Source organism: Bombina bombina, chromosome 1, assembly GCF_027579735.1.
Source record: "Bombina bombina isolate aBomBom1 chromosome 1, aBomBom1.pri, whole genome shotgun sequence".
In the NCBI taxonomy this organism is placed as follows: Eukaryota; Metazoa; Chordata; class Amphibia; order Anura; family Bombinatoridae; genus Bombina; species Bombina bombina.
In genome coordinates this window covers 442828268-442841697 of record NC_069499.1, presented here as the reverse complement: position 1 = coordinate 442841697, position 13430 = coordinate 442828268, and the positions used below count along the sequence as shown (strand labels likewise).

At 34.8% G+C, this 13430-nt stretch overlaps 1 protein-coding gene across 1 annotated transcript in view; it reads left to right on the top strand.

The window, feature by feature from the left end:
• Window positions 1–13430, top strand: part of LRP2 (LDL receptor related protein 2) — a 337404-nt gene that overhangs the window by 108312 nt on the left and 215662 nt on the right. Inside the window, exons 7-15 of the mRNA XM_053698401.1 lie at window positions 2981–3097; window positions 3555–3698; window positions 5743–5862; window positions 7406–7534; window positions 7763–7932; window positions 10691–10914; window positions 11761–11967; window positions 12747–12949; window positions 13140–13280. Of these exons, the coding sequence (XP_053554376.1) occupies window positions 2981–3097; window positions 3555–3698; window positions 5743–5862; window positions 7406–7534; window positions 7763–7932; window positions 10691–10914; window positions 11761–11967; window positions 12747–12949; window positions 13140–13280 (1455 nt within the window). The remainder of the gene's footprint in view (window positions 1–2980; window positions 3098–3554; window positions 3699–5742; window positions 5863–7405; window positions 7535–7762; window positions 7933–10690; window positions 10915–11760; window positions 11968–12746; window positions 12950–13139; window positions 13281–13430) is intronic.

Here is a 13430-nt window from a genome sequence, read left to right as displayed (position 1 = left end):
GTGTGTTTGGGGTTGTTATAATGTTGGAATAGTGCCCTGTGGCCCAGTCTCCGAAGGGAGGGGATCATGCTCTGCTTCAATATGTCACAGTACATATTGGCATTCATGGTTCCCTCAATGAACTGTAGGTCCCCAGTGCCGGCAGCACACATGCAGGCCCAGACCATGACACTCCCACCATCATGCTTGACTGTAGGCAAGACACACTTGTACTCCTCACCTGATTGCCGCCACACATGCTTGACACCATCTGAACCAAATAAGTTTATCTTGGTCTCATCGGACCACAGGGCAGGGTTCCAGTAATCCATGTCCTTAGTCTGCTTGTCTTCAGCAAACTGTTTGCAGGCTTTCTTCTTCATCATCTGTAGAAGAGGCTTCCTTCTGGGATGACAGCCATACAGACTAATTTGATGTAGTGTGCGGCATATGGTCTGAGCACTGACAGGCTGACCCCCCACACCTTCAACCTCTGCAGCGATGCTGGCAGCACTCATACGTATATTTCCCAAAGAGAACCACTGGATATGATGCTGAGCATGTGCACTCAACTTCTTTGGTCGACCATGGCGAGGCCTGTTCTGAGTGGAACCTGTCCTGTGAAACCACTGTATGGTCTTGCCCATCATGCTGCAGCTCAGCTTCAGGGTCCTGTCAATCTTCTTATAGCCTAGGCCATCTTTATGTAGAGCAACAATTCTTTTTTTCAGATCCTCAGAGTTTTTTGGCATAAGGTGCCATGTTGAACTTCCAGTGACCAGTATGAGAGAGTGTGAGAGCGATAACACCAAATTTAACACACCTGCTCACCATTCACACCTGAGACCTTGTAACACTAACGAGTCACATGACACCGGGGAGGGAAAATGGCTTTTTTGGGCCCAATTTGGATATTTCCACTTAGGGGTGTACTCACTTTTGTTTCCAACGGTTTAGACATTAATGGCTGTGTGTTGAGTTATTTTGAGGGGACAGCAAATTTACACTGTTATACAGGTTGTACACTCACTACTTTACATTGTAGCAAAAGGGGTTTGAATGGCTATTAAAGGTGACCATCCTCACCTGTGATCTATTTGCTTGTAATTAGTGTGTGTGTATAAAAGGTCAATGAGTTTCTGGACTCCTGACAGACCCTTGCATCTTTCATCCAGTGCTGCATTGACATTTCTGAATTCTGAGTCATGGGGAAAGCAAAAGAATCGTCAAAGGATCTGCGGGAAAAGGTAGTTGAACTGTATAAAACAGGAAAGGGATATAAAAAGATATCCAATGAATTGAAAATTCAAATCGGCAGTGTTCAAACTCTAATCAAGAAGTGGAAAATGAGGGGTTCTGTTTGATAACATACTGCATTCATCTTGCCATCAATTCTGACCAAATTTCCTGTACCTTTGTAGCTCACACATCCCCAAAACATCAGCGATCCACCTCCGTGTTTCACAGTAGGAATGGTGTACCTTTCATCATAGGCCTTGTTGACTCCTCTCCAAATGTAGCATTTATAGTTGTGACCAAAAAGCTCAATTTTGGTCTCATCACTGCAAATGACTTTGTGCCAGAAGGTTTGAGGCTTGTCTCTGTGCTGTTTGGCGTATTGTAAGCAAGATACTTTGTGGCATTTGCGTATTAATGGCTTTCTTCTGGCGACTCAACCAGGCAGCCTATCTTTCTTCAAGTGCCTCCTTATTGTGAATCTTGAAACAGCCATACCACATGTTTTCAGAGAGTCCTGTATTTCACCTGAAGTTATTTGTGGGTTTGTCTTTGCATCCCAAACTATTTTCTTGGCAGTTGTGGCTGAAATTTTAGTTGGTCTACCTAACCGTGGTTTGGTTTCAACAGAACCCCTCATTTTCTACTTCTTGATTAGAGTTTGAACATTGCTGATTTGCATTCTCAATTCCTTGGATATCTTTTTATATCCCTTTCCTGTTTTATATAGTTCAACTACATTTTCCTGCAGATCCTTTGACAATTCTTTTGCTTTTCCCAATTTCCCAGAATCGTCAGTGCAGCACTGCATGAAAGATTCAAGGGTCTTTCAGGAGTCCAGAAACTCATTGACCTTTTATACCCACACATGAATTACAAGCAAAAAGATCACAGGTGAGGATGGTTACCTTTAATAGCCATTCAAACCCCTTTGTGTCAACTTATGTGCACGTTATCAGGCCACAATCACCAGGGTATGTAAACTTTTGATCAGGGTCCTTTGGGTAGTTTCTGTTGTCATTATTATTAAAAAAGAGTAAACACAGTTTAATAAATGACTTCAGCCAAACACTAACCATGAGTGAAAGAAAAGTTTTTGTGTTATCATTCATATTCTCTGAAAAATGGCCAAGAAATTATAAATACTGCCAGGGTATGTAAATTTATGAGCACAACTGTATCTGTAAATATCTACACCTATACATATTCATATAGATATATAGGTATAGATCTATATTTTACAAACAATTAATCAGATTTATATAGACATATATTTGAAAATAAATAGAACATTTTCTTCTATGTGAAGAACATTGTAATGCAAAATATTCATAACTACCTTCGGGTTAGCACTGCAGGTTTAACTTCCTGTCAGGTTAATGCGTGAGCGATAAGTGTTATTTTTTTCGCTCTCCATTGAAGCCTGAGGTAGAAGAAGTTAACGTGGTCGCCATATTTGAAGTCCTGAAGATAGCATATGTCTGCTTTCACTGGTGCGCAATCATTTTACTTTCAACTTGTAATACACGTGCTAATCCATGCAAGTTAAAATTTTACTTCTGGCGGTTTTTGCATGCAAGAGAACGTGCTAAATAGCATGACACTTGTATTCGGGCCCCACTGTATAACAAATTGCCTTGTAAAATATTGCTCATTTAAAAAATATGATAACAGAAAGGTTTATATATGAATTTCTAGGGCTTGTGTGAGTTTATTTAACCACTATTGTTTTTACTTAGTCTTTGTTCATTAACAACAATTTCAGATTATCCAACTTGCCCAGGAGATTACTTTACTTGTGCCAGTGGTCGTTGCATACATCAGAGCTGGCTTTGTGATGGAGATGATGATTGTGATGACAATGGAGATGAAATGGGATGTGGTAAGAACTATGATATAGATGCTGGGACTGAATTTGAATTGCAAGTGAATATGCGGTTACTCTGCATAAGTGATTAGGTTATTGATTTTTGCTACTTAATTTATTAAAAGTATTTTCCATGTTATAAGATATTTTATATATATATATATATATATATATATATATATATATATATATATATATATATATATATATATATATATACTGTATATATACATACATACATACATACATACATACATACATATAAGTCCCAGACAAGCAAATGACTGGACTTTTTTCTTATCTGTAACATTGAGTGGAATAGTATTTTTATTTTTTCCCTTTGGAATAGTAACTTTCAACCCCTGACTAGTAAAATATATTGTGTGTGTGTGCATATATACTGTATATATATTTATTTTTATTTTTTTTCAGAATAAAGTTGTAAACAGTACTTTCATTCATTTACTTTTAGACAGTAGTGTTAGAGAATGTTCCCCTGGTGAATGGGCCTGTCCGTCTTCTACACACTGTATTCCAATAGATAAGGTTTGTGATGGAACTGCTAATTGTCCTTTTGGAGAAGACGAAACAAATACGACAACAGCAAAAAACTGCAGTACGTGCAACTCATATTTATTATTTAATTTTAATGATCATAAACGAGGCATTTTCTTAAAAAAATGGTATGTGTCTGGGTGCATTAATTATTTTCTTGAGTATGTGTATAGGTGCAGGGTGTAGTTATATATTTATTAGACAAGCTCATAAAAAAATAGTCCAATTAAAAAGTATCACTACGTAATGCTTTACATTGCTTGTGTGTGTAGTATACAATGGCATTAGTGTGTAATCCATATCTGTTATTTGCAGTTAAATGCCTTATGTATAGGATTATACTGGTTTGTCAAATCTATGCAAACCAAAAACTAGTAAATATGCATTAGAGTCTGTTTGCTTTATAGATTCTGAAAATATAGACGTTTTCATTAACAAGTTAAATAATTCTCAGTACTTTATATATACAGTAGGTTTCATGATCTAAACTATTGTTCCTCAAACTTTAGTAGAAGATAGTATAGATCCAAAGTACCCATAACCACAACAAATAACTATTACTAATTAAACCCTCTCTCTGTTTGATTAAAGTGAATGTAAAGTTGAATGAATGAGTGCCTGGTTTTTAAAAACTTGACATTGCAGCGTTTAAAAAAATAAATAAAAAAATACTTACCTTTTTCTTAAGCAAACATAGACAGTGATCTTCCGCCCGCAGCTCCTCTGTACTTACCTCAGCAATGACGAAACCGGCTTCCTCCAATCTTGGCGTGCACCCCAGAGCGTCCATCTTGTGAGGCCACGCCATGATTGGAGGAAGCCGGTTCTAAGTGCTAAGTACAGAGGAGCTGCGGGCGGAGGATCGTGCTCTGGGTTCCCTAAAGAAAAGGTAATTATTTAAAAAAACAAAACCCTGCAATGTAAAGTTTAATGAATGAAAGTGCCCTTGTTTTTAATAGTATTTTTAAAAACCTGGCACTCATTCATTAAAATTTACATTCACTTTAATGGGCCGAATTATCAAGCTCAGAATGGCCATGGAAACAGAAGTTATGACGCAGCAGTCTAAAGACCGCTGCTCCATAACTTGTCCGCATGCTCTGAGGCGATGGACAGAAATCAACTATCGAATACGATCGGGTTGATTGACACATCCTGCTAACGGCCGATTGGCCGTGAATCTGCAGGGGGCGGTATTGCACAACCAGTTCTGGTAAACTGTTTGTGCAATGGTAAATGCCAATAGCTTATGCTGTCGGCATTTATTGATATGCAGTGGACATGATACGCTACATCGTTTCATGTCCGCTCGCACTTTGATAAATATGCCCCTAAGTCTGTTACTGATGAGTATATCCTCCTGTGCTGAGGGTATTTATAGACTTTTCCAATCTATTTATTTTAATTTCTGTTTTATATGTGTGCTACATAGATACTCCATCAGTCATATATTGTGTTGTCTTCTAAATGTTGCAGCATGTTACAGTTCTACATTTATCAGCAATTCGCTTTCATAAAACACTAAAATTCTATTTCCATTCCTGTTTTCTAATACAAATTACATGTTTAAGGCCATTTTGCAAGTTTGTAAACTTTAAACAGGTAAGGACATAGAAGATCGTTACCTCCCTACTCAACCTTCATAACATATACTGTCAAGAACCTACAGTTGTAGCAAATTGCCTGTTATTCAGTGATCTACCCTGCACCTCAGGACAAGTGACCTCTCTTTTTATAGAGCAGACATCTATCATAGTAGCTCACGTTGTTCACATGACCCTCTGAATAAAGTAGAGTAGAAGAATGAGACTGTCCCATTACATGTGGCATTAGAGTGCAGCAGCAGCAGCAGCAGCAGCAAACCTGTGCTCATTATGCATCCTTATTATACAACTACAGAACATGGTTTTATCTGGGCAATTTAGACTTGGGAGAGAAAATGTTACATTTTATATGAAACTATAAAAGCCCCAAGACTTGTATTTAAGAATAATGTCCAAAAGACTAGGTTGAAACAGGTGGTCACAAGAAGTGTCATTACATTTTTGGGATCTGTAGTATTTTTCTGTAATAATGCCTAATAATATGTATATTTAATATTGCAGGTACAAACAACTGTGCGGCATTGAGTTGCCCATATCGCTGCCATTCCTCTCCCTCTGGGGGCTTCTGTTACTGCCCTGCAGGATACACAATCAGCAGTAATGACAGTCGAACGTGTATTGGTTAGTTAACATATCTATTATTTTTTTATGCCATACATTATTATCCTGTTACAGCTAAAACATGTAGACATGTGATCACTGCTCCTTATTGCATTGCAAATGCAGTTCAGTATTGCACAATAATATATTTTAATATGGAAATTGGAAAAATAAACTTTATTTTTGTAAAACAATAGCCTAATTTACACATACATATGATAACATAATGAGTTAAAGGGACAGCATACACCAATTTTCATATAACTGCATGTAATAGACACTACTATAAATGATGATGAGGTTCGGCTGGGATATGCAGTGAAAGGGGCTGAGAAATCAGGAAGAACAGACCCTCCTCCTCCCCTGCATATAAAAAGACAGATTACACAAACAGGAGCAGGAGGAATCTTTAGACTTCAGTCTGAGGGGCCGATTTATCAAGGCACGAATGCTTCAAATTACGCACAAGTCTTCAGGCTCGCCGGAATCAGGGGTTAAGAAGCAGCGGTCGTAAGACGGTTTCTCCTTAACTCGTCTGCCACCTCTGAGTCGGCCGACAGCAATCAGCCCGATCTGATACGATCAGATTGATTGACACCCCCTGCTAGCGGCCAATTGGCTGCAAATGTGCAGGGAGCGGTATTGCACAAGCATTTCACAGGAAATGCTTATGCAATGCTGAATGCCGACACTATTTTAATTCGGCCCCTAAATCTGATACTTTGGGGCTTTGTTAGGAGTCTGAAAATCAGCACAATGTTATTAAAAATTAAGCAAAACTTTACATTGTTACAAAAACACACCCATATGGACTATATAAATACAGGTAGATCATCTGCAAAACATTTATGCAAAGATAAATGTAGTGTACAATGTCCCTTTAATATAATAACATAATGAGTTAATAAGACTAATTATTGTACTAAAAGATTTGTCTTTCATTCCCAAAGATCTTTCATACTAACCTATTTGTAGAAAGAAATCTCTGGCAAGAAAGATTATCAATGATACTGAGAAATGTTTCTCACTTATCAAAGATTATCCTGTTCTAAACGCCAGGAGATAGCATTTAGTTTATTAGAGACTTGTGAAATTCTAGAATAGCTATTTTTTAAAAGGGGCTTTTCTCTTATTAGAAATTACTCCAACTTTTGGAGCATTTTGTATCATTGTATCCGTTTTTTTAAATCATCTTAAAGGTTTGAGACAAAGAGAAGCTTTTACTTCAAATAACCAAATAATTTAATTTGTTCTATTAAATATCTGAGCCCAGCATTTTATTACATTAAATTACATCAGTATGGAAACATTTTAAAATAAAATAAAATATTAAATTCCAGAACCCAGCTTTGTATTACATAAAATTACATCAGTATGGAGCAATACATTTTAAAATCAAAGAAAAATATTAAATTCCAGAACCCAGTATTTTATTGCATAAAATTACATCAGTATGGAAGTAAATTTGTAAATCTCTTTCTCTTGTTTCACAAAAGCATACACAAGTTTTTATGTATAAATTAAGTTTTTTTTGTGTGTTTTTTTTTCATTTATGTTTCATCAGATTTTGATGACTGTAAAATTTGGGGAGTGTGTGATCAGTTTTGTGAAGATCGCGTGGGCAGCCATCACTGCAGCTGCGTGGACGGATATATTTTGGAACATCACAAGCACTGCAAAGCCAACGCTTCTAGTAAGTAATATGAACATGATAATAAAGGAATGTGCTTCTAATCACAGCTACGCTGCCTTTATTGACTCAGTGTGGCTCATATAAATAGCAGATTATTGCATAATTTGCACTCCTTGACTTACATGCTACACCTCAGTTCTGATAAAGATTTCTAAATAATAGATATGTGTATTACATGTGACAATCCATAATATAACAAACTTAATATACTCCCATACTTATTTATAGCTGGGGTCCCATCAATTATTTTTTCCAATGGACGGGATCTAATGATTGGTGATCTATTTGGAAGGAGCATGCGGACATTGGTTCACTCACAGAACCGTGGAGTTGCAGTGGGTGTAGATTTTCACTTTCAACTGCGGAGAATTTTTTGGACAGACACTGTACAAGACAAGGTACTTAAATGACTAATACAAATATTGTAAATAAATATTTTGAAGAACTTTACAGTATTTTTATTTTTTATTTTTCATAACAGTTCTCTAGCCCTACCAGTTTTTAAACAAAATATTTTGAGATTATTTTTTTTAATTATGACTATCAAGCTGCTGTTACATATATCAAACAAAGAATCCTTTTATTCATTTTGCTCTTTTTCAACTTCCCATTTTATTCTTAATGGAGTCAAAATACCAAATTGTAGACATTCTTTCAAAAGTAGTCAATCTTTTATTAGTAATTTTTAGAAACTTGATATGCCAAATGTAAAAGTGCTCTACTTTTCTAGATGATAAAAATCATTTTTTCCTGCATATTTTCTTTGACATGGTAATGGATCTCTTGATAGAAAATACTCTGAAATAAACCATTGTGTTATTGCAGAATTAATACGAAGTACAACACAGTAGATGCAACACTGCTAGCAATTTTATTTATTAGCCCGCGGTTTTTAGAAGTTTTTTTTTTTAATCATAATTACTGTATCTGATGACAATGTGATACGTGTAGCAATGATCTAATTCTCTATATCATATAGAATACAAAGAAAACTATTTTAATGACATACAGTATAAAAACAATAGCTGTCTATTATCCCTCTCCTTTAAAGGGACATGGAATCAAAACTAAACATGAATAATTCATATAGTGCATGTAATTTAAACAAATTGTTAAATTCACCATCATCAGCAGCAGAAATGTACTACCAATTACTCTAGAGCTAATTTTAACTATGTGTTCAATCTCTTTGCAGAGGTTAAACATAGTTGTATTCAAGCAATAGTACAACAATACAATTCTCTAACATTTATTAATGCATTTTCTTTTAGTACTTTTATATCTTTTTTTTTCACACAAACAGCTTCTAATCAATGCACTTTCAAATTTAAATTTCTTTGTAATACAGTGATTTTTATTTTTTCCTTTTTGTAGTAGTAGTGTGTTTCTTATAGTGCAATTTTCAAGTTGGCAAATGTGCAGAGCTATACAACTGTTTCTCTTTATACACATATAGACAGATTTAAAGTAATATCAAATAATTATTTTTTCCAAATGAGGCTGTGCATCTATCTAATCAATGAGTGATAACACTATAATTATTTCTAACTGTACTGTGAAAAACAGGAAGACAAACTGTGCAGAACAGTTCATCTGCAGCAACTCAGTTAAAGGGCCATTAAAGTAAAAAATAAAGTTTAAAGTGAAGGTAAACTTTGCACAATGCTATTAGTGGCAATGCAAATACTTGTAAAATGAGAGGTACTTTCATTCATCAATTTTATTATTTACATATATTTACCTAGTTATAAGCCGTTTTATTTCCCTTTCTAATCTTTTCAAAATCAGCCCGTTTTTTTTTTTTTTTTTTTTCCTTGTCCTGTCACGTTCTTTAAACAGCCAATAGTCAGACTGGCCGTTAGGCGGCCGTCATTTGACGTCACACTATTGCTGGACGTTCTGCGCATGCGTTGGCATTATTTCTAAAAAAATTTCGGTCACGCATGCGCAAATCGATTGTATGGGGAATGGTGCGCATGCGCAATTGTTCCGGCAATCGGGAACGCACATTTGAAGTATGTACAGAGCGGGTGGGACCGCTCTGTACGTAATATAGGCAATAATCCGGAAATACATGGAGGGCGGAGCTAGGAACGGCCGGGACTGTAAATATAAAGTGTATTGATAACAATAATATATATACAAATTAAAAACAAAAAGTAGCGATCATACTATATATTAGATGAGGAATAGAATACAGGCTGCAAAAACGAAAAACTTTACCTTCACTTTAATGATTCAAATAAAGCATGCAATTTAAAACAACTTTCAAATATACTTCCATTATCAAAACATGCTCAGTCTTTTATGCACACTTTCTGAGGCTCCTGCTCCTACAGAATATGTGCAAAAGGGCACAGAATATAAGCATATGCATTTTATGATTGGTTGATGGCTGTCACATGATAGGGGAGGAAAAATTGGATTAACTTTGAAATTTGCCAGAAAATATTGTACTGCTCATTTCGAATGCAAAGTAAATGACAAATACACAATGAAAACTCAATACAATAGCAGTTATTCAGTTCTGCTGTAACTAGACGTTAATCATTATTTGTTTTTAATGGGCTGTGTGGCACAGCTTCATTTTTTTTTTTTTGATGGGGGCAGGTGGCAGAGGAAACAAAAGGTACTGTTATTTACCAAATTAAAAATGTTTGCAGCCTAGTTGAAATAAAATATAAAAAACAAAAATGTTTATCAGTGAATTTCATGTTCATTTGAATATTTTAAACTTTATTAGCGCTACTGCAGGACAAGTAGAAGTGCAAGAAAATGAAACACCTAACAAATAAATTGTAGTAAGAGGGAAAAAAATAACAAGGGAAAAAGAAATGAGAAGAGCTACATAGTAAATGCAGTACATTAGAAGACATTAGAAAAATAAAATCAATGAAAGAAACCAGATAGGTTTAACTGATCTTTGGAAGAATGTTTATAATTAATTACTCACATACTCATATTATTCCCAGTAAAAAAAAACAAAACAACTTTTATTTATTTATTTTCATTAACTATCTTTGGTCAAACATATTACATAAGATAAATCTGCAATTGTCATCTGTTTGGAGTTTATAAATAAGTCTACTTATATATTTAGTTTTTTTCTGTATTATTTGTGAATTTTCACCTTGCATTTTTTTCCCTTTTCATTAGGTTTTCTCTGTTGATATTGATGGCTCAAATGTCCGAGAAGTTCTAAATATTTCAGTTGAAACACCTGAAAATGTAGCGGTTGATTGGGTTAGCAATAAGTTATATGTGGTTGAAACTAGTATTAATAGAATTGATATGGTGGACTTAGATGGGCAGAATCGTATTACCTTAATAACCGAAAATTTGGGCAACCCCAGAGGAATAGCACTTGATCCAACTGTTGGGTGAGTAAAAATATTCAACTAAATAGTTATTTGTTTTAATTATTACTTGAAAAGTTGTTTGGTATTAAATGTGTGCCAGGACATTTTTTTTTTGCTTACATACATGTAAGTTATATATGTTTTTTATATTTATTATACATTTTTAAACCAACCACTTATCAATTAAGATTAGCAGGTATGAACCCACATTAGTACTGTAAAAATGTGTGAACTTTTAATGGATGTAAATAAATAATTAAAGAAAGTGATATAGCACTTAAAAGGATATCGAAACCTGGGATCTTGCAATAGAGGCCGTCCTTAAAAGAAAGGGAAAAGCAAATAGTGAAGTCCTGCAGGATGAATAATGGATAAGTGGAATGTATTGTACTCACACTTGATAGAGCTATGACTTAGCTCTCAGTTGTCTCATGTATAAAATAGCCAATGTAAAGATGAACCAGGGAACATCAGGTAAGTAGAAATATTTATTAAAACTCACAGGTCACTCGGGTATACATGAGCATTTTAACTGAGCGCTAAGTCATAGCTCTATCAAGTGTGTGTACAATACATTTCACTTATCCATTATTCATCCTGCAGGACTTCACTATTTGCTTTTCCCTTTCATTTAAGGACGGCCTCTACTGAAAGATTCCAGGATTCAATATCCACGTTAGTACTAGCATCTCATTTTTCATCAGTCTTGAGACCCAAAGATTATCAAAGAATATATTAAAAAACATTTGTAGTACGAATATACAGCACAGTACACAAATTGTCATCTGACATATACCTGATTGCAGGTTAGTGTTGCATGTGTATTTTGAAAAACAAATTCAATTTATTGTAATTGTTACTTTTCAGATATTTATTCTTCTCTGACTGGGATAGTGTTTCTAGAGAGCCCAAATTGGAACGGGCTTTCATGGATGGTACAAATCGCCATGATTTGATTAAAACAAAACTGGGCTGGCCATCTGGAATTACTCTAGATATTGTAACTAAGAGGATTTACTGGGTGGATAGCCGTTATGACTACATTGAAACTGCCACTTATGATGGACTACAAAGGTACTGAAAAGGCTTACATACATTTTAGCACAAGAAGCACATAATTGATGTCTTAAAATAATAATTATCTAATTTTCATCCTTGTTTTTTCTTTTTTTCATTATGAATGTATTATTTTTTCTTGAATTTTTGTGTATTATTTTACTGCTTATAAACTTAGCAATGTGCATATCCTTGTTCAACAACAGACACTTTGCTGATGAAATACTAAAACTTATAGGAGTATATTCATAAAAGTATTATTTATTTGCTGAAAAAAAGTGAGATGAAGTTGATGATGGGCACTTCAAGTGAGACAAAACACTATCCACAAACAGCTGAGAATTAAATAAATAAACCCATCCTGTGTTAAATTGATTCTGATTGGCTGTAAAGTGTCAGCTGACTTGAAACTATCTTAAATATATTCAAAGTTAGTTGAAACTGCCATCTTTTAGACTTTTGGTCATCTGAATTTGAATGTAATGACTGTCTTTAATTGCCTCTTGTCCAAATAAAACCTTTATTTATTTACTGTAGTTACTGGACTTGATGGCTACATCAGCGTGATTTTTTGTTTGTAATGTTATAACAGTTTCCTGCGTTTTTTTTACCTCATGAATGTACTACATTTGTTAATGTATTTCAATGTTTCTGTCTATTTATTTATACCCTATCTCTGTGCAAAACTGTAAATATTGCAATTGTATTACAATTCTTTCCTTATTAATTTAGCATTTAAGACCAGCAATTTCTCTAGTATACTGGTATACTGTAATTATTAATATTAATTGTTTCAGGAGAACTATAGTTCATGGTGGAGACATTGTTCCACATGGATATGGAATAAGCATCTTTGAGCACTTTGTGTATTTTACTGATTGGACCAAAATGGCAGTAATGAAAGCCAATAAATTCACAGACCGGAACACACAAGTTGTTTTCAGTAGTGCGTCAAGGCCCTATGGAGTCACTGTTTATCATTCCCTCAGACAACCATACGGTAAAATGTTTTATGAGTGCTTTTTTTATTCATGATAATTAAAAGAAAATAATCTGGATATGTTGCTTCATGAGATAGAAATATTATAACCACTGACTAATAATAGCCAAACAATGTAAATTTATTTTATACAGTATGTGAATTTATCATAGTTTGATAAATCATGTTCAACATCATGTTGTATTTTTAGTGAGGAATCCATGTGGCAGCAACAATGGAGGCTGCGAACAGATTTGTGTCCTCAGCCACAGAACAGATAACGATGGCCTTGGCTATCGATGCAGGTGCAAACTGGGTTTTGATTTGCATGAAGATGGACGGCGATGTGTTGGTAAGATCTCTTACTTCACTAACACAAATGTACATATACAGTATATGTTAACAATTAAACACTGCATTACATAAAATCGGCAGACAAAATAAATGTTTTAAAAGCATTTGAACTGTATAATTTTTTTGTAGTTAAATGTGTTTTGTTTTG